This window comes from Oculina patagonica, chromosome 1 (genome assembly GCF_052425735.1).
Source record: "Oculina patagonica isolate OP01 chromosome 1, crgOcupat, whole genome shotgun sequence".
NCBI lineage: Eukaryota > Metazoa > Cnidaria > Anthozoa > Scleractinia > Oculinidae > Oculina > Oculina patagonica.
Window position 1 is genome coordinate 39,781,513 of NC_135758.1, and position 25,410 is coordinate 39,806,922.

Here is a 25,410-nt window from a genome sequence, read left to right on the forward strand (position 1 = left end):
ATGGCTGTATAGGGGTCTATATGGCTGTATATAGGGGTGTACATGGTTGTATAGGGGTCTACATGGTTGTACAGGCGTTTACATGGTTGGATAGTGATTAACAGGGTTAAATAGGGGGTCTACATGGCTGTATAGGGGTCTACATCGTTGTATAGGGGTTAACATCGATGTATATAGGGGTGTACATGGTTGTATAGGGGTTTACATGGCTGTATGAGGGTTAACGTGGTTGTATAGGGGTCTACATGGTTGAATATGGGTAAACAGGGCTATATAGAGGTCTACATGGTTGAATAGGGGTAAACAGGGCTATATTGAGGTATACATGGTTGAATAGGGGTAAACAGGGCTATATAGAGGTCTACATGGTTGAATAGGGGTAAACAGGGCTATATTGAGGTATACATGGTTGAATAGGGGTAAACAGGGCTATATAGAGGTCTACATGGTTAAATAGGGGTTAACAGGGCTGTATATCTCTTTATAGGGGTGTACATGGTTGTATAGAGGTTAACAGGGTAAAAAAATTTCCGGGTTTATTTTAGGTGACACTTTGTGTTGCGTTATATAACGTATGAAACGTTAGGCTACGGTGGTTGTTATATAGAATTTTCCTTGGGGTCTCATGGGAGTTTCTCCCTTGAGGAATGGTACTGAGGTCACAGGCAGCCCAGCCTCACTTCGCCCGCGCTTTTACCTGGGGCTTTCTAGCCTGCGTAGCTGGCGGTATTGTTGGGTTTTAAAGCGCCCACCAGCAAGCGGCGAAGCCGCGACAACGAGCGTCTGACCGCAGGCAAAATCTTCAAAATAAACCAAATGATCGTTTTCACAACATTCATTTTCATTAATAGGGTTCTGTTTGGCTGTGCGGGGCGGAATATAACAAAGAGATATGTCAGATCTAGATCTGTTGAACTTGCAAAGAAATATTCATATACTTTTATTTATTTTTTCAATTTTTCTTTTTCTTTATTTTTCGCCTGAAAGTCAGTTCCAAAACCAAGGCGATCTGTGGTCTGATTGGCTAACCAACGCGGACAATGCGAGCGACCTGGGACGAGAAGCCCGTCCATTTCGAAATCAATTCGAAAATCAGAAATACACCAGTCGTAAAACAGACAATTTGAACACGAAGTGATACGAGTTCGCACAACCAGTTACGAAAGATTTCATGTGTGACAAGTTGCTGAACTTGTGTGGTTTGTGTTTTTACGGATGCAGAAGTTTAGCACATTCTTCCGGTCATATCTGTCCGTGACAGGTAGTTGGTAATTTATTTACCAGTTTGCTCTGATAAACTTCGCATCTCGCTCGAAAATATTTCATCGTATAACCACAACGCGTTCTTGACAACCAGATCACACATCAGGAATCTTCACTTTTAATCGCATCAAGCAAAATGGCCGTCCAAGCATCTTGTATGGAACTTGCACTGGAGGGAGAGAGACTTTGCAAATCCGGCGATTGTCGCGCGGGCGTGAGCTTCTTCGAAGCCGCAGTCCAAGTCGGGACAGAAGATTTGAAAACGTTAAGTGCGGTGTACAGCCAATTAGGGAATGCTTATTTCTATCTCCAAGAATACGAAAAAGCCTTGGAATTTCATCGCCATGACTTAACTTTAGCTAGGACTCTGGGAGACAGGGTCGGAGAAGCTAAAGCGAGCGGAAACCTTGGGAACACGTTAAAAGTTTTGGGAAAATTTGATGAAGCCATAGTTTGCTGCACGAGGCATCTTGATATCTCACGGGAACTCGGTGATAAGGTAAGCTTTAAGCTTAAATGATTTGTAGGGTATTCCTTTAGTTAGTTTCGTGGGTAAATATTTCTAGTTCTTCGATGCAAAGAGAAGGATAAAGCACGATCAAAATTTCTTTTTACAAGAACAGTTATGAGTTCAAAGGTGACGACATTGAGCGACTAACAATGGAGATTCGTAAATTGAATTGGCCAATTTTATTGTTCTTTCTTGCCGATTTCATTTCTTTTCTCGTCTTCTTGTGGTATGTGATTCATATAATGTACGTATTCTTGTCTGGTGTATTTACTTCATCGGAAGGCATTAATTTTTGTGGTTTCATGGTAGTCAAAATAAACATTGGCTTTCTGTAGTTTGCAAATTCGTTCGCGAACGTGCACATTCGATCACGTTTATTGTTTTCTCCACCAAACATTTTAATTAGCTTTCTTGAACCACGCAGCAGATTTTTACCGAAAAGAAGTTCGAATTCTCCCTTTAATATCAATTGAAATTATCTGATCTAGAAATAGCACTTTTTATATTGTTAAATTTATATTGAAGATTGTAACTTAGCAAAATACGGCGGCATTCACATTCTCAAGCAGTGCGATAGATTTTCCTTCAGACATTGGAATTGTTGTAAAGCATTCAAATCAACCTTTAGTTCCGTTATTATTTTGAGAAGTATTGTTTTAACGGCGAATAGCGATCATTGATCTAAAACGATCGCCGTGTTTCAGTCATACCGCATTGAAGCAAATACTTGTTTTTCGTTGTAAATATTGTGCTCACGAAATTCTAATATTATCTTTATAAATATTTTACTACCAGTTCGCAGTGTGAAATCACGCTCCCAAGATTATTCTGTAGAAAAAAAAAAGTTTGGGCAAAAAATATTGCAAAGATTAATGTCAAAACCCACGATTCTTCCGAATTGTACAAAGTTTGATGGTGTACATTTCATCTCCTTGATTTATGTATATTTCACCAATTAAATCGAACATCACGACGAAGAATGATCCCTTCAATTCTTGTAAGTTCACATAAAAGACAGTACTTTTCATTTAGAGCACAAAAAGCTTTTATTTGGATTCGGGGATAACATGTTATTTAGTCACATAAAAGTTGTATTCATGAATAGTTTATGCCGATCTTGTCTGGTTACCAAACTATGCAAATTTGTGATGGCTCCGTAAAGCTTTGATATTGCAAATTAAAATAATATTGAAATACCCAGCCTATTTACTTCCTGCTTAATATTTACAATCTTTGCTTTATTACATGTAATCTTTTCAATATTTTAAATTCGAAAAATTGTTTAAAATTTCCATTGTGACCTTGACTAGTACACTTCCCTTCCTAAATAGTTTGTTTACTTAAGCTAATTGGCAAAGTGGCTGTATAGCAGTAAATTAAATTACTTGTTGCGCAGTGCTTCTTTATTTTTTAGTTAATATTTACAAGTTTACTTATTACGGTTGCACGCACAGATCTTTTTGTCAAGGAAAAGTTCGAAAATCAACTTTGTGTTGACATACAGTGACAGGTCACATTATGAAAACAATTTAATCTGTCACTAGTTTCTGCTGCGTCTGTTTTCATTTGAAAGCATTCGCAAAGAAGTACAAGTATCAATATTTTCTTGTAATATGCATATAGGCTGTTTTCTCTGGATAAAAGTTTTTAATATTTGAAAAGTTTTTTTACCCCTATGGATTTTAAAAAATTTAAACATGATTAAATTAAAAGAAGTGAAGTATCAATCTAGACTGATTTCACAGATTGAGGTGATACCTTTGATGGTTTATAGAGTCTGGGATTATAATTGGAAGGATAACATGTAAATTTGGTCTTTTTAGACAAAGGTTGGGTTTATAGTCAGGCATAATCTGTCAGCCTGTGATTGGTATGTTGCAACGGCCTGACTGATTACTTTGTCATACAGCAAAACAAGTAGTCTGCGTTTGAGCATTGCATCATGTCTTGGACAAGACACATAAATTTTCAGAGGGCAGTGTATAGGGGGTATGATAACTGCAAAACCCACAGAAACCGCAATACAACATTGAATTTATCCAAAAATTTCCATAAACCGCATAGTCTAGAAAACTGTTATACTGTGGGTTAAAATAAAACATCCAAACCCAGAAAAATCTGCCTCCCCCCTCTCATCGTGCTGTCTCTCCAGCCAGGAGTATGATTGGGTATTGTTGAATTTTTGGAAAGCCTGAGTGTAAGCTAAATACTAAGTGTCTTCCATCCAGGAGGAGTGGTTATATAAATAAATTATTATTCCTAAGTTGCTTTAGACTGGAAGACAGCTGTTTATTTCACGAGGTTATTAAGGTCATGATCATTGCCCTGTATTGCATTGCGCATCTTTACTGCGCAGAATTTTACGCATAATAAGCATGTGCGAGTGCGCACACATAAACAAAATGGTGGCTTTTTTCTGTGTGGCTTAGTCCGGGAGAGAAGTAAACTGTCCCTTTTTTGTAAACGAGTCTGGTGACCTAATGATTTTTTCTCATATTTTGGGTGTAGCGATCAAATTCTTTCTGTAAAATGAAAACAGATCAATTCTTGTGTTTGAAAAATAAATTATCGCTAAAACGTATACTTTGCTGGTAATTGTAGGAGCAGCGGAAAGAAACACACCAGAACGACGAATAGGCAAAACTTTTGTACGAAAGCATTGTCAAAACAAAACACCGAAGCCTGACTAGCCTCGCTTTCATGGAGCTCGTCCCAGGCACCAACCGAGTGGTTCGCCATATTTGCATTCGGTGTATAACCATTGATTGAGCAGAGTTTGCATGCTATGGAAAGGCACAGTAACTTGCAACATACATAATAATGTAACAATGATGAAAGAAGTTGCGTTGAAGATAATGTTAAAGTCATTGTTGTTACCATCAAATTATTAACCCTGGTGAATATTCCCATCTGTCATTTATATACCTGCCTACTTTTACTGGGTCAAAGGCGTGAGATTTTTGTCCTGAGAGTGCCAGGATTTCCGAAGACGATACGACAATGCCCAAAGTTTTCTGAAGACGTCCGAAGTATTCCAAAGACGTTCTGAACATCTCCCGATCCCAGTACGTGGACGTGTTTTGCTAAACATGACCTCGTTCCCATTGCTTTTTTTTCGTCAAAACTCTGTCATTTCGGGGAAGGTATCGTCATTTACTCGTTTCACATGGAGTTTTATTTTCTCACACTGGTTTGAGATTACATTTTTGGAAAATGTGTCGTTTTTGGTTGGAATAACTTACATTTTCCGACTAGGCGTGAGAAATTGGTTCGTACATGTAAGCGTGGATTGGCATGAGATAAAAGTTTTCAACTCATAGGCATGAGACTCATGCCCAAGGGTGAGAGTTGCCCAGGTATACATATTTATTATCTTATGATATCAAAAAAGTACCTGGGACAGGTGATAATTTTTTTCAAGCCTCAAAAAAACAGTTTTGATGCTATAGAGCATTTTAAACCTAGAACAGTAAATTTTACATCTTAAAGTTTGCAATATGAAGACCTAAATATTTGTATTAATAGCATTAGCAAGTGAAATACACCAGTTGCTAATCCTGATTCAGTCTATAAATGTCTTAAGATCAACAACAAAGTATTTCCTAACAAAGTTGAGAACAGTGCCCTTCAGCTTTAAAGGTGTAAAATATTTACTAGACAGAATAATAATTGGATTGCGATGGTAGGTAGTAAATCACTGCTGAATTCCTTTATATTAATAACATTAACTGATAAATGGCGCTTTCTTTTCAGATTGGTGAAGCCAGAGCTTTGTATAATCTTGGCAATGTGTATCATGCAAAAGGTAAACACTTTGGACGAAACTTCCATCAGGATCCAGGAGAGTTTCCTGAAGAAGTTCGAACTGCATTGGAAAGGGCTATCGAATTCTATGAGTAAGTAACAATTTCACCCTTCCTTAGCTTCTCAAGCATATAGAGTGAGAAATAAGGTGGCCTAAATGTAATGTTAGTTTGTTGGACTCTGGTTTGAGTGACCCAGGTTCAAGCGCTGACTGTGGTCAATGCGTTGTGTTCCCTGGTTTAAAATGTTTAACTCTCACCTGAAACTTGACAAAATTCTTGGGGGGGGGGGGCAAGCCCAGGGGGAGGAGGTACTAAAAAAATTTAAACAGGAGGCTCTGCCATGAGGTTCAAAGCCTAGGCCTTCGGTTACCCTTACATATACCATTTTTGCCAGAAAACGTAAATCCTTTCTTTCCTAAAAATTCTTAGAGAATCATCTGTTTGGGGGTCTGTTCGAGGTATAATTTTGAAAGGTCCTTTTAATTTATACCCTAAATGACAGTTTCCCTACCTTTTGTATACTTCAACTTGTAAAAACTCACACTATTTCATATACCTCAAGGCTGTGCTCTTAGAATAATTGAATGTCTTGGTGCAAAAAGGGCGGAAGTAATTTTGGCTAAAAATGAACATTGACAAAACAACTCAACATGTCGCATGTGGGTTTGTTTACGTATGTGACAATTTGTACTGTATTTATTTTTTCTGTTTTTTTTGCTTCGTTTTCAAGAAATAACATATGCAAAAAGCTCGGGTTTTCAAGTCGGCGTTTTCAGAAGTTTCTTTGTTTCATTTAAACAAAGACACCACTTAAGATGCCAACTTGAAAAACCTAGTTTTCCGCATGTGTTATTTCTCGGAAACAGAGCAAACACCGGTGAAAATAATGTCATTACAATGTTTCACTTATGTAAACAAACCTGCACGCGAATTTTGGAGGTGTTTTGGCAATGTTCATTTTTAGCCAAAATCACATTCGCCCTTTTTGCACCGAGGCCTTCAATTGCAGGGTTCCCCTGCCCAGTTCTTAAAAGCTTTGATGGTAGTAAAGTTATACAAGTCGCCCAAAAGCAAAAGTAAGTTGCCTATGGTAGCTGGGCCCTACTAGAGCACAGCCTTGTTACCTACCGCTTGAAAATGGTAGATTCTCCCCATATTAGGTCAACTATATGAAGTGTCCCCCTGGAGGGGGGGGGGTTGGGCTAAGCTCAAGTACAGTAGACTAAGTAGCCTATCCAGAAGGGTCAGCAATATGCAACCTAGTCAACCTAGTTCATACTACAGTAATGGGGAAAGCTCCATCAGTGCCACATGAAGTTTTTAATTGCTATTTTCTCCTACAGGCCGATTGCCATTTGAAGCAGGGGAAGTTGTTAAATGCAACAGTCAACAATACTGCATTCTTTAACAACTTTTTTTCTTTCAGGGCCAACCTTGCCATTGTTAAAGAGCTTGGTGACAGAGGTGCTCAAGGAAGAGCCTGCGGCAATCTGGGCAACACTCATTATCTGTTAGGAAACTTTGAACTCGCAATCATGTTCCATGAAGAGGTGCGTGTTTGATAAAAAGTTCAGTGAAAATTGTGATCAATGCTCAGATATTTTACCTAATTTCATGCCAAACTCCTAAACATTCTGATTTTGCATTTGATACCCAGAGGTTAGCAATTGCAGAGGAATTCAATGATAAACCAGCAGAGAGACGAGCCTGTAGTAACCTAGGAAATGCACATGTGTTTCTTGGCGAGTTTGAGGTTGCAGCTGAATATTACAAGTGAGAAGAAGTTTATTATCTAAAGTTTATTAGAACAGAAAAGAAGCCAGGATAAAAAAAAATTGGTTAAAATTGCTTGTGTGGTTACTAATTGTTTTCACACTAAAGTCTTCCCAGCTAAATGTTTAGAGGGGGAAGGACAGGGGGGTCTGAAGCCCCCTGCTTCCCATACCTTTTACTCCTTCTTCCTGCCCCTTTCTGTAGTGGTTCCCTCCTTTCTGTCCCATTTCTATTGCAAAATATAACCAATGTTGAGAATTGTTCTTAATTTCTCCTGGTTCCTCCACGGGATCACCCTAACATTGGAGGGGGACAGGGGGCTGGGAGCCCAGGAGAAAAACGGGCAGGAAGCAGGATTCAACAGGTGTCAGGAACCGAGAGAAAACAAGTAAAATTTCATGACATTTTGTTATATTTTGCAATAGATATGGGACAAAGAGGAGAGAACCGCTATGGAAAGGGGGGCGAGGCAGAAATAAAAAATACGGCAAGCCGGAGTAAAAGATACAGGAGGTGGGAGGTTCAAGCACCCCCTCTGTCTCCCTCCATCTAACAGTTTGTCAGTACCAATTAATATTTTTACTCCTGGGCGGAGGGGAGCACTGTCAAAATGAAGTATTTTTCTCAAGAACACAAGCAAACAATGAACCCGACCTGGAATTTGCAGTCTAGTGCACAGGCTGTTAGGCTACTGACTGTACCTTCCACATTAGCAGTGTATTAAAAAAGATCACATGTGGTATCTTTTGTTTGTAGGAGAACACTGGCAATATCTCGAGAACTGGGAGACAGGGCTATTGAAGCTCAGGTGTGTGGGAAATAACTATCGCACAGTATAGTATATCAAAAAAGAAATTTATGACAAAAAAGAAACTTATGAAATTGTAAAATTAAATTATTTGCTCAGAACAACCTCTGTAAAGAAAGTATTTATTCCTTTATTAGCTCTTCAGACAGTGCATTTGATGATTCAGATAAAGGCACTCAAAGTTCTAACCTCTTTCATTTATTGTCTAAATATATAGGCCTGTTACAGTTTAGGAAACACGTACACTTTACTGAGAGATTATCGAGAAGCAGTTGACTTCCACTCAAAACACTTGGAGATTGCTCAAGAACTGGGTGACAGGTGAGCTATAGAGGCCAATCTATGACGTCATTGTAACATGTCAAATTTAGAAATACACCCCATTTAGAACTGATATCATGACCAGAAAGAGCATGCAAAATTTACGCTTAAGTTCCTTAACAAGGTTTTCGGAAGGTCGCAATTTTTTTTTTTTTTTTTTTTTGGGGGGGGGGAGGGGGGGTCCTACATGTACTTTTGGGTCGCTGAAACGTGTACGAGTTTTTGTGCGGGTTTGGGGGGGGGTATGTCCTTTTAGGCCGATTCATCTTGATAACATTATCTTGATTAACATTAACAGAGGATTAAAAGGATTAGTCTTGTTAAAAAGAATTTATGTTTCATAAAAACGCAGAGATAAAGGTCATCTATAAGAAATAATTATTATTTTGGTACAGCTTAAAAGGAAATTCTGCTTCAAACGATGCAGTACAAGGTTGAAACCTTGACCGACGTTTTTCAACAGGAAATATCTCGTTTAATATTCTTTGCGTTCCTCTCACACTTACTGCAATTGCTATTTGACATAAACGTTATCAATTTATCGTATCTACAAGTTTGCCAAGCTAAATGTACTTTACGTTAAATTTATGCTAATGAGGAGATTATAAAAAGACACCAAACGTAAACAAATATCACCCTAAACGTTTGCGATTGTAGATTTTCGCGCGGAGTTATAACCCTGTAGGTCTCAATATTCACTACAGAGAATTGAAAGGGAAACTACAAAGAAGATAGGCTGGCACGCATCAGACAAACTCGTTGCTAGACAGTAGTTTAATAAGTGGTGTTCCACTACAAAAAGACAAAAAAATATCTTGAGGTACCTTGTGATAAGACTCTTTGGTATATACGAGCGGTGAATATTTACCTCGCGACTTCGCAGCTCGGTAAATATCCACCACTAGCCACCTCCCCTTCGGTGAATAGTTTTTAATAATTCATTTATCCCGCCATTTTTTGGCCTAGTCCAATTATTCTTACTTTCTCAACTTCTCCAGCTTTTGAAAAAGCCATATAGAGCGCTCTTTCTTTCTTTTTTCGTTTTTACTTTCGCATTCTAATAAGTTCAGACGCAATCTCCATAACTACCCCTATTTGTTTAACAATATTCCCTTTTTACCGTACAAAAACCGAACAAAGACCTCTTTAAAGCATAGAGAGTCGTTAACACCCCGTATTCTTTCACACAAAAGCTACACTTTACATAATTCTTCAAGTGTACATTATAAATCAAATATTTAAAGCATATAATTACGGGGGTTTGTCCTTGTTCAGTATTCTCTACAATACTTTTGATTGCATAAAGGCAACGTGGACGTTTGTTTTGTTTAAATAAGTTCTACTTCTGCTTCTTCAGAGTTGGTGAAGGCCGTGCATGTTGGAGTCTGGGGAACGCGCACACGGCCTTAGGCAATCACGAAACAGCTCTGGACTTCGCTCAGAAACACTTGGAGATATCAAAAGAGGTAATACAAAAACGCTCCTAGACTAAAATTGGGATTAACAGATATTTGAAGCTCAATCGCGCAGAGTGTAACCGGTTTTCAGACCTAACATTTCATTTACACCGTGTTTTTCCGAGAAAGAAGTTGTTTTACAAAGCAAATCGAAAATTAGACTTCGCAGCAGCCTCCGAAGAAATCGCAAAAGGCGTTGTTTTGTTTATATGCGTGTTTAAACAGCAGTTTAAAGGTTTTGGAGGTTTTCTGCCAGGAGCACCCAGGAAATGTTCACCGAAATTTCTGCTCAGTGGACGAGAGTCTTCTTTAATTTTTTAGAATTCGAATCAAGTGTTTTCGTAGTAACTGAGAAACGATCTTGTGTTCTCCGGCTTAACACGCACAATAAACAATAAAAAGCGTGTTCGGATGAATTTGGCAAAAGGGTTTTACTTTCTTTTTTGGGAATTTAATCTAACTAGATTTTGTCGTCTGTTGTTTTTTTTTTTTTTAAAAAAAAAAATTAATAATCGGACCAATACTTACGAAAAGCCAATAGCTCACTTCTTTTTTTCCTTTAAATTTGCTTTCTGTCCTTGAAATTTCGTTGTGATCGGGATTACGTTTTATACCATGCCATAGAAAATACAGCCAATAGTGGACGTTTTTTGCGGTTCACCCACCTTCCCTCGCGCTTTTTTTTTTTTTTTTTGTAAAATTTTTTTTTTTAAAATGTAACCCACGAAAATATATTCAAGTTGGTTATACACGGAAATTAGAGTCCCCTCAACGGCTTTTTGTTTGTTATATTTACTGTATACAAATTTGTTAAGCGGGCTTAGACTGCAGATTTGTGACAGCTGTGTAACCATCATTTCATCAAAATTATTCCATCATCGTTAATCCAGGAATCAAAAAATACGTTTTCACGATATAAACACAAAATTGCAATGAAAACTTTTGTGAATTCATTCATAACCATTACACCACCGTTTCTTCAATAAATTCCATGCCAAAGCAAGAATAACCAAGTTTAGGAAACCAAACCGTACTTGAAAACGTGACCGTCGTATATTATAAGATTTGTTGATATTGCAATCTGTTTCCATCCTCGTTATCGTTAGTCATCCTCACTTTACATACATACATACATACATACATACATACTACTCTCTCTCTCTCTTTTTTTTTTTTTTTTTTTTTTTTTTTTTTTTTTTTTTAAATAAAAAAATAATAATAATAATAATAATAATAATAATAATAATAATAATAATAAAATAATAATACATACATACAACAACAAAAATACATACATACATACATACTTTATTCATCCCTAATGGGCTTTTCAGAATAAAGAGATACCTTATTACATGAAATTTTCGCGACACTTTAATTTTCGCGAATTTCGCGATTCCAAAAAAATCGGGAAATTAAAGTGACGCGAACAATAAGTGTCGCGAACATAACATGACGCGAAAATTAAGTGACTCGCATTATACCAACAATAAAAAAATAAGTTTAGTACCACTGAAGGAAGGATTTTCAGTGTAAATGGATGTTGTCGTCAATTGACTCAAGAACGAAAACTCATGCACGTACAAACATGACCTACTTGTAGACATTGTAAGAAGTCTAAGAAGTGCTCTGTTGTTGCTATTGCCGAGAATTAGTCCCTCCCTTGCGTTTTTGTTAATTTTAACGTTATTGTTCCTTTGATGAAGTCGTTTTATTTAATTTAAGGGCATGTTAAATAATATTGGCAAGGAAATGTCAATTGTGTCTTACTCAAAAACGCGAATTTAAAGTGATTCAAAATACAAAATCGCGAAATTTAAGTGTCGCGAAATATGCGCAACTCAAAATCGCGAAATAAACGTCGCGAAAATTTCATGTAATTTCAATTATTAAAATGTAATTAATTTTTATAAAAAAAACAAACAAAGGTAAAACAATTAGGTCTAAAAAAATTGAAATTAAGTTCCTCCTTAGGCAACATTTAAGAGGCGTGGTGGCCTAATGGTTAGTGCGCCGGACTCCGGATCGAGCGGTCCGAGTTCGAGCCCCGGCCAGGGTCACTTGTGTTGTGTTCTTGGGCAAGGCCCTTTACTCTCATAGTGCCTCTCTCCACCCAGGTGTATAAATGGGTACCGGCGACATAATGCTGGGGGGAACCCTGCAATGGACTAGCATCCCATTCAGGGGGGAGTAGAAATATTCCTAGCCTCTTAATGCTACGGAAACCGGGATAAGCTCCGGCAGTGTGGGCCGCTTGGCTCGTGGCTTCTCCTTTAGGCAACATTTGAAGTCCTTTAGTGTCGGTTTCAACTTGAGGGAAGAGTCCAATGAGTTTCAGAGTTTAACTGTCCTGAAATAGAAAGTTCTTTGTCCTGTGGCGGTTTTATACAAAGGAATATTAAGCATTTGGGAGTTCCTGGTTGTACGCTTGGTGATGGTAACTCTTTGAATATATTTAGAAAATAGGGAGTCTGGTGCGCACTCAGTCATGCATTTAAAGGCCATTATTGCGTGGCGATAATACAACTGCTGTCTTACAGGAAGCCATTTTAAATCCTTGAGGATTGGAGAGTTGTGTTTATTGCCCCCGCAGGGTTCCGGCCCAGAGGCCGGAACCCTGAGGAGGTCGGAACTTCTAAGGAGGCACCTTAGAAGTCCCCGCGTAGGTAGGTAAAATTTGCATTTAGTGAACGGTACCAGAAAAAATCTCGATTTTGGTTATAGCGGCTCGCAAAGGATTGCCGGAACGCTTGCAAAGGAGAGGAAGTCAGTACCGACTGTGATAAAGAAAACAGTTGCGAAAAATTACTGAGAACCGAATGAATGGAGGCATCAGGCGTATCACCGGGACAAGTTTTTTTTTAGTAGCGACTAAAGTGAAACTGTATACACTACGATAGTAAAAAAAAAAGTGAACTGTTGACATTTGTATTTTTTTATCAAAGAGTGGTGGAATAAGGATCAAAAATTTTTTTTCGAACGTTGAATGTGCATTTTTTACTTGTTTTTTGCCTGATTGGGTTTGTTTTGAATGCTATAAGCCCCGCGGAAAAACTTTCGTGTTGTCACCACGAATATGTGTTGCCATGTGTTATTTCCGCTAGGTAATATATTCGACTTTAACTTGTGAATTTATTAATTAGGACGCAACGGTGTCAAACAACAAGAAATTCCGCAGCAAACAATAACGTGACATACATGGCACAGAAAAAAAGAAGCTTAATTTATTGTGCAGTCCATCGGCATCAATAAATAATGGCGACAAAAAGACTCCAGTAATCTTATATTAGATTATTGCTGTGAAACAAATTATAAAAAGGCGGGGGCAGCTAGTGAGAACTATTACTAGTATTTACTTGAATTGCTGACGATACGTGTTGCGAAATTTTGTACGGCTTGAATCCTGCTCTTGTGTCAAAAGCATGTTTAATCCGGTTAATCTGGCCCAGGCGCGCCATGCAGCTGGGCACTGTTGAAGCTATGTGATCATTGTATGTCAAGCAGGGATCTAGCCTGCAGTGCAGGCGTTTTCCGTGGGCGCGCGAGTAGTTCGCGATCGAGTAGATTCGCCGCCATGTTGGATGAGGACAGAGAGAGGCCCCAATCCTCTCCCGAGTAAGAATCCAAGATGGCGCCCGATCAAAATGCATTCGAATGCGCTCACCAAATACGCCTGCTCTGCAGGCTAGCAGGGATCTAGAATGACTCCCAGGTCCTTTATAGCACAGGCAGCTGGTGTAATTTCCTTTCCTAATGGGTTCCTCTTGTTTGTCAAGTACTGTTCTAGATCAAAGGTCTCTTCGAGATATCGACTTTTTTGCATGAAGTTAGTATGAGTAGAAGGTTTATCCTGGGCATTGTTGTTCGAACATATCATGGAAGAATTCAAACGTCTTTCAGTTCAAGCTTTTTTTTTTTATTTTCTCGGAGGAAATGCTGTATTTGTCAGTCGCGACGGCTGGGTGTTTTGCAAAACATATACTTTGGCTTGGTTAAAAATGGTAAAATTTGACGTTTGCCTTTAATCGAAATAGTTGTTTCCTTTCGAGTTAGAAAGATTTCTACTAGGCTTAATGCAGGGTTCCCGATAAAGGTTACGCACGACAGAGTTACCTTTTGTCTCGTCACGCAATCTTAACCCCACATTGAGAAGTAAATTTTCGTTTGGATATTGCCAAAAGCCGCTTCTCTTCGCGTTATTCTTTACCTTACGGCTACACATGCCATTTCTAACGACTACATTTCCAGTAAAACAGTTGCTGTTTATTTTTCTAATGGCGATGCATTAACTTCTGAACAGAAGCAAAACCGTTTAGCGTTTACTGCTTCCACCGGAAGTAATTTCACAACAGGCTACAAAAACACTTGTAAATATCACTTAACACATTTAATGATGTTGCAATTCTAAATTGTGCAACTCAGCAGAAATAATCAATTGTCACGAAATGAGTTCCCTTTGGTTAACTATTAGCAACGTTTTAGTGTGGTAAAGACTTGTACCAGTACAAATTTGCGTTGTTAATCGTTTTATGTTAAATTAATATTAGCGCCTAAAGACTTGTACCAGTACAAATTGCGTTCTTAATCGTTTTGAACTTCGCTGCCTTTCGAGCGCTGAACCCCTTACATTCTTAATTGGTTATGTGACGTAAGATTTGGGCTACTCACGTTTTTGATTGTTATATAGCGTTTGTAAATTTGACAAGTCACGTTTTTTCTACAAGAACGGAAGTGCTGAAGCACAACTATAGAGTGACACTTTACAAGTCATGCGCTTTGATCACCCACAGCGGAAAGTATTCCCTTGAGAAATTAAAACAGTCCCTTGAGAGTTAACAAGAATGTGGTTCCTTCCGGTTGGCTTCCGGTTCCAGATTACCCCACATAACTGCTATTCTCCTTATTTTTGCTTGTAAACAAGCAAAAAAAGTCGAAAAAATCAACTTAATCTTGTGATTTACGTAAGTAAGGTTTCAAGTTTCTAGAAATCATTGATTACCCAATACTTGCTAAAACATTTCAACAATATTTCCTGTACGTGGCGGTTTTATTGTCCCGTATGTGGAGTATACTATATAATGATCACTATCATATTTTTTTTCGCAAGGTCGAGGAACGTACAGGACAAATCACAGCACAAGTATATAAAATATATCATTATATAGTATACTATATAATGATTACTATCATATATTTTTTTCGCAAGGTCGGGGATCGTACAGGACAAATCACAGCACAAATGAACATTTCTGATCTGAGAGCCCTTCTTGGAATCGAAGACAATTCACGAGAAACGTAAGCAATATGATCATCTTAGACATTTTAATGTGTAGTACTGCTTTACTTTTTTTACGAGTCTTGCAGTATTATAGTCTGGGGCCTTAATACTGCAAGACTTGTAAAAACACAAATGGCGAGTTGTAATATACAGCAAAACTACACACTGAAATATCGAACAGTAAATATATTATCCAACGATTTTTTGTCTCAGATCCTGGGTTTTGAACCATTTTTGGCGCTTTTCGCATGGTAAGACTGGGACTTCAAATGACTTAGTTATAACCGGTCCTCTAGAGTACCAACATCGAGATATATTTCTACTCGTTTTACGCGTTATTTGCCCCCCTACACAGGTTATAAAAACGTTTTGTATAGTATTGATATCATTGCTGGCGAGACAGAAGCAGATCTTGGACAAAAAATAGTTGAGCTGATCCCATTCAATTAATTGGATGGAATGGAGTGTGGGTGTAACATTTAGTGTGGGTGGGTTAAAGCATTTTTACATTTTAAATTTTTTTACTCATAAGATGTTGTAATCTAGCTATTTTTAAATTTTTAATTATTTTTAATATTTTTTACTAATATACTAGTTTCTATTGTTTTTTTAATGTATTTTAATTATTGTCATGCGCGTTTAACATGAGCCTCTGGCTCGGATATAGAACCGCATCCCGCGCCATGACATTAATAAATTGATGAGTTAAGTTGTGAAATTGAGTAAACTAATCACCCAACTGATCTGTGTAAATTGCGATTCCCTGTTGGTATTGTTTCATACGTTTTATTATTATGTTTTAGGAACTCGACCAATGCAGTCGCAGCTGGAAACTCTGAAAGTGTGCATCGGAGCAGCCCTGGATCCATTAAACAGCTCTTCAACAGAAAATTCAGCAATTCGGACGCAGGTAAATAACAACAACAAAAGTTGGACTGCACAGGCAAAAATAATTTTCTTATTAATTTTCTTTTTAAGGGGTTTTTGTTTTTTTTTTTTTTCTCCCCCCCCCCCCCCCCGGTTGTTCTGAAGTTGCTAACGCCATTTGTGAATTCAGTGTTTATGTTGTCTCGAATAAATTCCTCAGGTGTTTTTTGTGTTCCCGTATAAAAGTCTCATTTTTAATAAGCTTTGTCACCTTTTCCATTTTTGTTTCTTTTCAGACAAGAAAAAAGCCGAGAACGCTGCATCTGCTGATGTAAGTACACGTTTAATTCAGGCTGTGTATGTTACAAGTATACTACGAAAAAAATTTTCTTTATTTACTCCGCGAAGCTTCACCAAAGAAAATAAGTGTATTTGTTGCAGTTTCGTTTGTCCAATTGCCTTTGTTTGACTCAGAAGCCGAAAAATAGCTTTCGCCTGGCCATCCCTCTTTGCTCTCTTTACGCCATAATCCTGGTGTCTTTAGAACCACCAAGTACGTCATTTCCGGTGAAACCCGAGCGTTTGGCCGCGCGCGAAAAGGACCCACTTCAAATTGCGAAATCCAAACTTGGAGGCTCAAAAAATACTAGAAAAAAGCGCTTTTGATCTCTTAAACACGCATATTCGTGCTTACTAGGACATAAACAAGCAAATTAAGCAAAATTATTTTTTACTTCATAGGCACTTTAAATTGCACAGCTTTAATTTCAGGAAGTGCCTTAAATCGCCTTTGGAGAGTGTTTAAATGTAGGGACTTTGCGTCAATTTGCGGCTTGACTTTCAGGGGTGGTACAGCAGTGAAACTTCCTTGAAATTTCTAAGTGCTTAATTTACGAGTGGTATTGAAACGTCCTTGAAAAGTGCTTGAATGTCTGGAATAGTCTTACAGCGCGACGCGCCATACCGTGGCCACCCAACAAACGTTTTTACAAGTGTTTTATCGTAATATTACTATATGTTTGACGAACACGCCGCCTTGCAAAGTTGAATTCGATCAAATTGATATTTGTTACATCGTATATATCAACAAAACACAGTGAAAACGTAAAATATTGCAAGATGACACTTGTAAAAAAATGACACTTGTAAAAAAGTTTGTTGGGTGACCACGGTAAGGCGCGTCGCACTGTAAAGCGGCCTAGAACGTTTTTGAATTTTTTTGAATGGTCTTAAAATGTCCTCAAATTTACAAGATAAATGTAAATTAAGTCTTCATTGAATATTGTACGGCCACGCATATTTGAATTTTTCCTTTTGATCTAAATATTTTTTGTCTTACGGAAAGTCAGTTATTTGTCGAACTCTTATTCCAAATTGCTTGCAGTAGTTCAAGTTAATCGCTGTGAAATTTTAATAAAATCACTTCACAATTGTTTTCATAAGGCCCAGAGTAATTACTTGCTACCGTGATGGTTTTTGAAAACAGTATTCCTGATAACCCGTGTAAAACAACCACCAAACAAAAATTATGCTTTACGAAGTTGTACAGACGGAAAAAAATAAGTTTTGTCCCCAATCTCGAAATATTAATTCTTCATAATGTTTTTATATATTTTTCTGAGTGTTACTTTTGAGTATTTGGTAGTACATGAAAACAGATAACGCAAGCTGATGATTTCTCTCAATAATATATGGATAATTGTAAGGAGGAAAACGGTATTAATCAATGATTAACTGCGTATTTACTTTCTTTGTTGATTATTTTTTTTATTCAGTTTCTTACAACCAATCTGACGTATCGAGATTATCAAGAGGAATTGAATGTTGACCGTAAAGGCTGGTTCTCGTATAATCACTCCGATCGTTTCTATCGCCTCTGTCACTGCAAAAAGTTTTTTTGTGATCGAAGCGATTATGTGAAAACATTACACAGACGATCGCTAACGTCTGGGGCGATATGGACGATCACGATCGGGTGGATCGCCGGTGTTCTATCCTTCTAGCTTCTCTTTCCCTTCTTTGCCGTAAACCTACAATAACTGAGGAGATAGGAGGCCACGAGTTTTGCTCTTTCACCGATAGCTGCCATTGTGTTGGATCTAGGGCTAAAATGATTGTTTTCGTAGGTCTTCGCTCATACAAGGCGATCGGGACGATCATATGAGAACCCCCGATCTCTTCCAATCGCTTCGATCGCCTATGAACGTATTTGGAAACGATCGATGCGATAGAAACGGTCGGGGCGATCATATTAGAACCAACCTTTAGAAGTATCTTTGAGCTTTGTTCTAGTTGTCCAGCTTTTTTTACACGTGCCGTATCGTAGAAACACATATTCACTTGTGTTATTTTCTTTTAAGATATCGGACCTTTTGTTATTGTGTAGTGATAAGTGGTTGTTAATAGCTCCCTGGGGAAGAAATTCGCAGTCACTTAGCGGTCGGATGTTCGTAGTATATTGAAGAGGTGTACTTGATTATAAGAAAAACATTTCTGTTTAAATCTCCACACCTTCCACGGGGTTGATAATGAAAACATTTTCGTAAAATTTTGGAGTTTGTCGTAAACAGTGTGAGGAATAGTAATCAGCTTGCATCGCAAACAAGGAATATTTTTTTCGGTTTTCGCAATTTTTTTTTGTTAATCACGTCGAAGCTGTTGCTAATCCTTCCGTTTATTCATCGATTCGTTTAAACCAAATGACGTCATAGATACCCGCTTAAAGTGCGCTGAAACACGTTTTACGCAACGTTTAAAAAGCGCCACTTGAGTTTGGAATCCAGACTTTTCCAATAGATATACAAAGATCTAGAAGCAATTGCATCTCAAAAAAACGACCCGATTTATTGCTTAAAGTTGGAGCAAGTTTTAAGGGAATGGTGTTGGATTGCTCGGACATAATGGTATGGAAATGGCGCCTACCTTGTAGTTTTTAAGAGTGTTGCACGATTTTAATCTAAAAGCAAGAGCACTTGGCATTGCCGAGCGAAAACAAAATGTACGCCTTGTTGAAGTCTGCAGTGATAGAATTCTTGCGAGAAATCGGGCTGCTGTAGACTAAGACATGTAGATTTTTTTCAGAATGTGGGTAGCCCCATGTTTATTATCAAAACACTGTACTGTTCAGCAAAGCTTAACGTTTTGCAGGCGCTTGAAAGAAACTTGAACTTCGTAGTTGTTCAAGAACGCTTTGTGAAGTTTGTTTTCATGTACTGTCTTTTCTGATGTGCATTCTCTACAGTTTAGGATGCGCGAAATGAGGCCTTGAAATCCACGCTCCCTACTTAAATCTTGCAGCTCGCAATGTCGTCACGGTCAATGAACAATTTCTCTTAACTTTACGTTTCAAATATCGCACATAAAATGGTTCTCTACTTATCTAGGGAACACTTAAACTTTAATGTTTAACTCATCAATGCCTTCTCCTTTTTCAGGGCGCAAACAAACCTCGTTCGTCATCTTTGACGTCGAGAAAACCGTTGGATCACGGTGATGTGCAGGTTCGCGTTCGTTCTGCTGAGGTAAGCAAAAAAATGCTCAAAATGTTTTCATTTGTTTCGTGAGCAGCCCAGCAAGTATTAAACAAAAGTTCGAACAATATTCGAACGTGGACACTTCAGGAAACATGCTTCTTCTTTCTTGTTTTTAACTCATATATTTATTGAAACGCTATCACAATATTTCAAGCACCACGACGGAGGCACCTTGGCCGACGCCTTTTACAAAATGAATTAACGTTTTACTTTATATAAAGGTCCTTTCAAATTGTTACTCGGTATAGGAACTATTAACTAGATGTTTACAAAAAAAAACGGTTATGTAAGAGAGCGTTCATTTCCATCTTGAAACATAGTAAATTGGTCACTTCGCGTTATTGTTTTGCAAGGGGCGGCAAGGAAGGCCATTGTTCTATGTTTTGTTTTGAGACGTCGTCGTTTGCTTAAACTTCCCAGTTATGTTTGTAATATTTTTATAAACAATGTTCTAGTATAACCACAGCCGCAGACCTTAGTTCCGTAACTGGACGGGAGGGGTGTTTTCAAGAATGTTAGACGGGAAGTCTTAAGTCAATGCAATATTGGTCTCGTAACGAGATCGAAATTATTAATCTAAACTACTCTTCCTAAAAATTTGTTCTCTTTTAATGCACTTTTGTATCTTTAGTTTATACAAATCTGCCAGACGATATATGGTGCCTTGTTTTAGATATAGATCTTTTTTTAATTTGCCACCCCAGCTCAATATTTTTGCGTCTTTTAAAAATTTTCAGATATGATAAAAATTTGAAAGTGATACCTTTAGAGTTCCGTAGTAAAAATTAATAATATTGATGGAAAACCAAGTGTAATATTTTAGCCTCCGTACTGTTGTACCAAAGAGTACACCAACTTTGATGGACTAAATGTTTAGAAATACTACATTCTGAGGACCTAAGCTGAGCAGAATATTTGGGGAAAGTTTTTTTTCTTCTGGACAATTCCAGGCTTCCGTATTGTGATAAAATGGTAAATAAACAAGCGAATATCTTCTCTACGTTTTGTTTTCCATTTGCAATTCCAAATATATTTTTAAATTTTTATTTTATCACTTTAATTTGTGTGTTTTGTTTTGCTTTGACGTGAGTGGCATTCGTTTGATTTCCACAAACTAAGAACCTAGATCAAGGTTTTTTCAACTCTCTGATGTTGACCACAGAAGCAATCAGATTTTGTCATGTTGATGCAGATGACACTATAATTTCTTATCTCTTAAACCGTATTACTAGATTCTTTAAAGCTGCCGGTTAACCAGGATGTACCTAAAGGCGGAAATAATCGATTCTAGTAAGATGATCAAGCACATTCATAAGACCATAAATAATGTACTATAAAAAATTATTTAAAGGAATAAACCCTTGAAGCCCTTACTGTTAATATTCGGAATTCTCCGGCCAAGTACCACTTTAAATTTTTGTCATAACTTAAAAAGTAAAAATAAAAATAATGCCAGAGTATTGGTTTTGTGGCATTTAAAAATCAATTTTAGCTGTTTTGTCACATGTTTCGAAACGCTAACTCAAGCCTCCGAAACAAGAGAATGTATCGACATGACATGAAAATTTGTTCGAAGATTTTCATTACATTTATTATTTACATGAACCCGAAATTTATAAAAAAGAACGGCATTGTAAGATCAGAAGCATTTGATTAGTAGTAAATTAGATTTTATAATTGCGATGATCTAAATTGATAAAAAATTTAAAGTATGATCAGATTTATAGTGGTCATGCACTTTGCTCAAAGCTAGTCACCAGGCATACCACTCAGCAAATATCTCAAGTGTACATATTCATGTAAAGAATTCCATTTGGCAGGATGCTGACCATTTGGCTATTTACAAATTATGGCCAAGAAGTTGAACTCGGTTCTACCGAGAAGAAATCCTGCTATTGGCAGGGTGGAGGGCTTAAACCCGGTTCGGATTACAAGACCAGCGCGCTAAACCACTCAGCCACGCTGCCTCCTCAACATGATGCCAGCTATAAACTAAAAATAATTCTTTTTACGTCATTTTGCAGAAACGAAATGATAACGGCCTGAACGAAGACTTCTTCGAATTCCTGAGCCGTTGCCAAGGAAACCGAATGGATGAACAGCGCTGCGAGCTACCTAAACCAATCGAGAAGAGCAAAAGTACGGAAGACATGTTGGATATGGTGGAACGCGTGCAAGGCGATAGAATGGAAGAACAGCGCAGCGATCTTCCTACTGATGATGACCCGTCTCAGATGCCAGTGTTAAGTACGTTTGATTGCCACACTCTTTGATGTTGGCCTTTATAATCCATCAAATACTTTTCGCGCGCGTGATTGGTTTAAAAACGTCACGTGATGTAGCCATAACTTGGGAATATCAGATGATGTCCCACAAGTGGTATTCCCCAGTTTTCAAACCTTGCGATTAACGTTCGTGCGTTCAGTTTTCATCCCAAGTGAACGTAAAATTGAAAAGACCTGAGCTTTTCACCAGACTAGCAACATTTTTTAATGCTGACATAATTAATTTGACACTTGAAACTATTGAGAAAAGGTCTCCCATGAGCGGCCTTGCGAAAAAATATTTGAAAGATAATAAACATAATAGCCTCAATTTGGCTTAAAAAATAAGCAGTAATATTTGTCCTTAGCCATTATCTGTTTTTCGAAGATCATAGTTTTCCTCGAGCTTGGCTGTTCGCTTCTCGGAACAGATAATGTCCGCGGACAAATAACAGTGCATATTTTCTCGCCAAATGGAGGCTATTGTTTATTTATAACCCACCCATTCATTTTTGCGCGCGCTAATTGGACAAAACGCGTCACGTGGTACAAAATCGGGCGACGGGTATCAGCGAATATACCCCGTCCGATTTGATATCCGTCGCCCGATTTTGTAGGCAAGCACAAAACAAACGAATAAAGTCACCTTATTCAATTCTAACTTTTAATGAAATCACAGAGTTAAAAATCACGTAAACCAAGTAACTTACATTTGTTTCAACCATAGTTACGCCGGGTTATTAGGTAGGTTTTTTCCTATAAATTTACTAGCGATAAAGCGCGTTGTAGAAATTAATCGGAGGATTATAAAATAAATAAACCCCTTTCTGGCTTGCTGGTATATTGGAGGATAATGCCCTTGGCTGAAAGATTGTCCTTAAAATTTCACAGTTGCCCTCGAAGCTTCGCTTCTCGGCCAACTGTTCATTTCTCGACAATCTTTCAGCCTTGGGCATTATCCTCCAATATACCAGCCGCCTGAAGGGGTTTATTTACTAAATATGGCGGTCTTAGCTGACGTCATTGTTTACATCTCGAGTTTAGACAATACAGTGAACCAATCAAAACTTGAAGCATCAGATGAAGCAGATATATGAAGCCGGTGCAAACGCGGAAAAACGTGTGTGAGCGAGTCACGATTGGTTTTAGTTTTACTTGTGATTGGTTGAGAAAGTGGCGCGGGCTTTTTTTTAACCAATCACTTAGCGTAGTAAAGCAAAATAAAAGCAAACGCGAATTACTTTCGGCACTTTATCTCGTTCCATGTTCAACGTATTCCTCTCATAATTATTACTTTATGGTAATGCATTTATCGTATCTGCAAGAATACCAAACTAAATTAATTATCGGGAAATCCATACTGATGTTTACATTCATCTAATTCGATATATTTCTTTGAAACCAGGAAGACCGTCAAAGAAAGGAGATAATCCCGGCGATGACGACCTTTATGAGATGGTGCTTCGAAGTCAAGTGAGTATCAAGTTTAGAGTGGGTCACTTGTTCATTTAGTCGGTTAAACAAATACTGGTTTTAAAAATCCCCGTGAAAGTACTAAGCCCAAGATTAACGTCTGAGCTGTCTTATCTAGCGTTTTTACACGCTTGTTACATGCATAAAAGATTGGACGTTATATATTAAACACGAGAGACAGTTTCATCGGGATATCCAAACACCGAGAAGAGAGTTGAAATTACGATGCGCAGCGGAGTATTTTTTGACGAAATTCGAGGTGTTCGGATAGCCGATGAAACACTGTCTAGGATGTTTGATATATCTTCTCAATCGAAACAAAAACTACGAAGTAGACAGAGAAATAAAATCGTAAAAATCTATGCTAATTAAGACCGGGTATCCAAACCTCCTTCACGGTTACGATTTTCTTTGTTCAATGAGTTTGAGAAAAATGATAGGCATTTTTTGGTTTTTTCTCCCCAGTCCCACCGTATCGAGGATCAGCGTTCGGAGCCCCCGCCATCTGCGCCCACGGTACCCGACGAGGACTTCTTTGGTCTTATACTTCGCTTGCAGTCAAATAGAATGGATGATCAGCGGTCTTCTGCTCCTGGTGGTCGAAAGCTTCAACTACAACCCAGGCGATAAATTGCGGTTAACCCTGAAGAGTCTTGGGTAAATTAGATAGTTACGATTTTTATAGTGTTCAATATTGTCTAGCTGGGCTAGAACACTGAAACGTTTTCAAGAGTGAAACGCGAGATCTAAAAAAAAAAATATATTAAACGAGAAGTGCACAAGCATGTAGATATAAACAGGTATGCGATTCAGTTTTTAACAAAGAAGCTGAAACATATGGTTCTTAGCTCGTACCCAACTTGAACTACACGGAATTTCTGTTGGCTCGTTACCTAAGAGTGCGTGACAGCAGGACAAAGTATTACATTATACAAATGGAAAGCTTGTGTGACGCTCGAGGGTAAAGATGGCATGACGAGCCGAAAGAAAATATCCGTAAAATGTACGGGCGCTGTAAATCTACACGGTCACGCGAATGGCGTGTTATTAGCTCTTGAGCAACACAAATGCCAGCTAATTAGTTTGCATAGTGTTTTTAGACAAATGTAAATTTTTACAAATTTTAGTCTTTTTCACACAGCATATGTAATAATAATGTATAGATTTTAGCCTTTATGGAAGCACTTTACTTAGCAAATGTTGTCATGTGGCAATAGCACGAACGAGCTATTTTTAGATGTATAATTTTTCGTGTCACATGACTTGTACATGATAATCACGTGATAACACATGACGTCATGAAAAGTAACAGCCATGAATTACCTTAAAAACTTGGAATTTGGACGAGAATTGCATGATTTTTGCTATTTTGAATCTTGATCGAAGCTTTTATTTTAGAGTTAATGATTTAAATGATATTTTTCGATCAATTTTATTTTTGTGGGGTAAAATAGAGGATTTTGTTGAATATAATGTAAACACATAAAATATCACTCCTTTCGTGCTTACGTAATTTATTTAGCTCATATATCAAAGTGAAATGTAGAAGAATTCACGCCAAGCACAATTGTGATTAAAGTAGAGGGATTTTAGTCTATACTGGGAACAAATGTATTTCTTAGCAATTAGATAGATTTTTTACACAGATAAATTTAGTGTGGATATTCACACAGTATTATTTTTGTATTCACCACGTGTACAGAGAAAGCAATAAATAGAATTCAAATTCTTGTTTTACGTTTCGTTTTGTAAAATCCTGGATGAACGGGAAATTTCCCTGAAGGTAATAGCTCCCGAAGTGTTGAATTCTGCTCACTTTGCACTAAGTTGTTTGGGGGTTGGGAATGACTTGCCGACCATCGAAGAAGCCGTCGGAACGCGTCGGCAAACTGTAGAAACACCCTTAGGTTTCTGTATTACTGTAGAACCCCGGTAACTCGAACTCTGAAGGGACACGAAAAACAGTTCGAGTAAGCGGGGTTTCGAGTTATCGGGGTCGATTGAATATTCAATTTGTCAAGTTAATAATTGATAGTTTACTGATTTTTCAGCACTT

General features: G+C 37.8%; 1 protein-coding gene across 1 annotated transcript; it reads left to right on the forward strand.

Annotated features, from left to right (window-relative positions):
* Nucleotides 1-1,094: 1,094 nt before the first annotated feature.
* LOC144630913 (uncharacterized) lies at nt 1,095-25,085 on the forward strand. Its single transcript, XM_078489276.1, has 14 exons — nt 1,095-1,762; nt 5,528-5,670; nt 7,007-7,130; nt 7,238-7,353; nt 8,110-8,161; nt 8,379-8,482; nt 9,840-9,948; nt 15,146-15,234; nt 16,021-16,127; nt 16,381-16,415; nt 19,519-19,605; nt 21,642-21,864; nt 23,287-23,354; nt 23,820-25,085. Exons 1-14 carry the CDS (start codon nt 1,400-1,402, stop codon nt 23,982-23,984), a joined length of 1,785 nt encoding a protein of 594 aa, XP_078345402.1. The 5' UTR covers nt 1,095-1,399; the 3' UTR covers nt 23,985-25,085.
* Nucleotides 25,086-25,410: the final 325 nt, after the last annotated feature.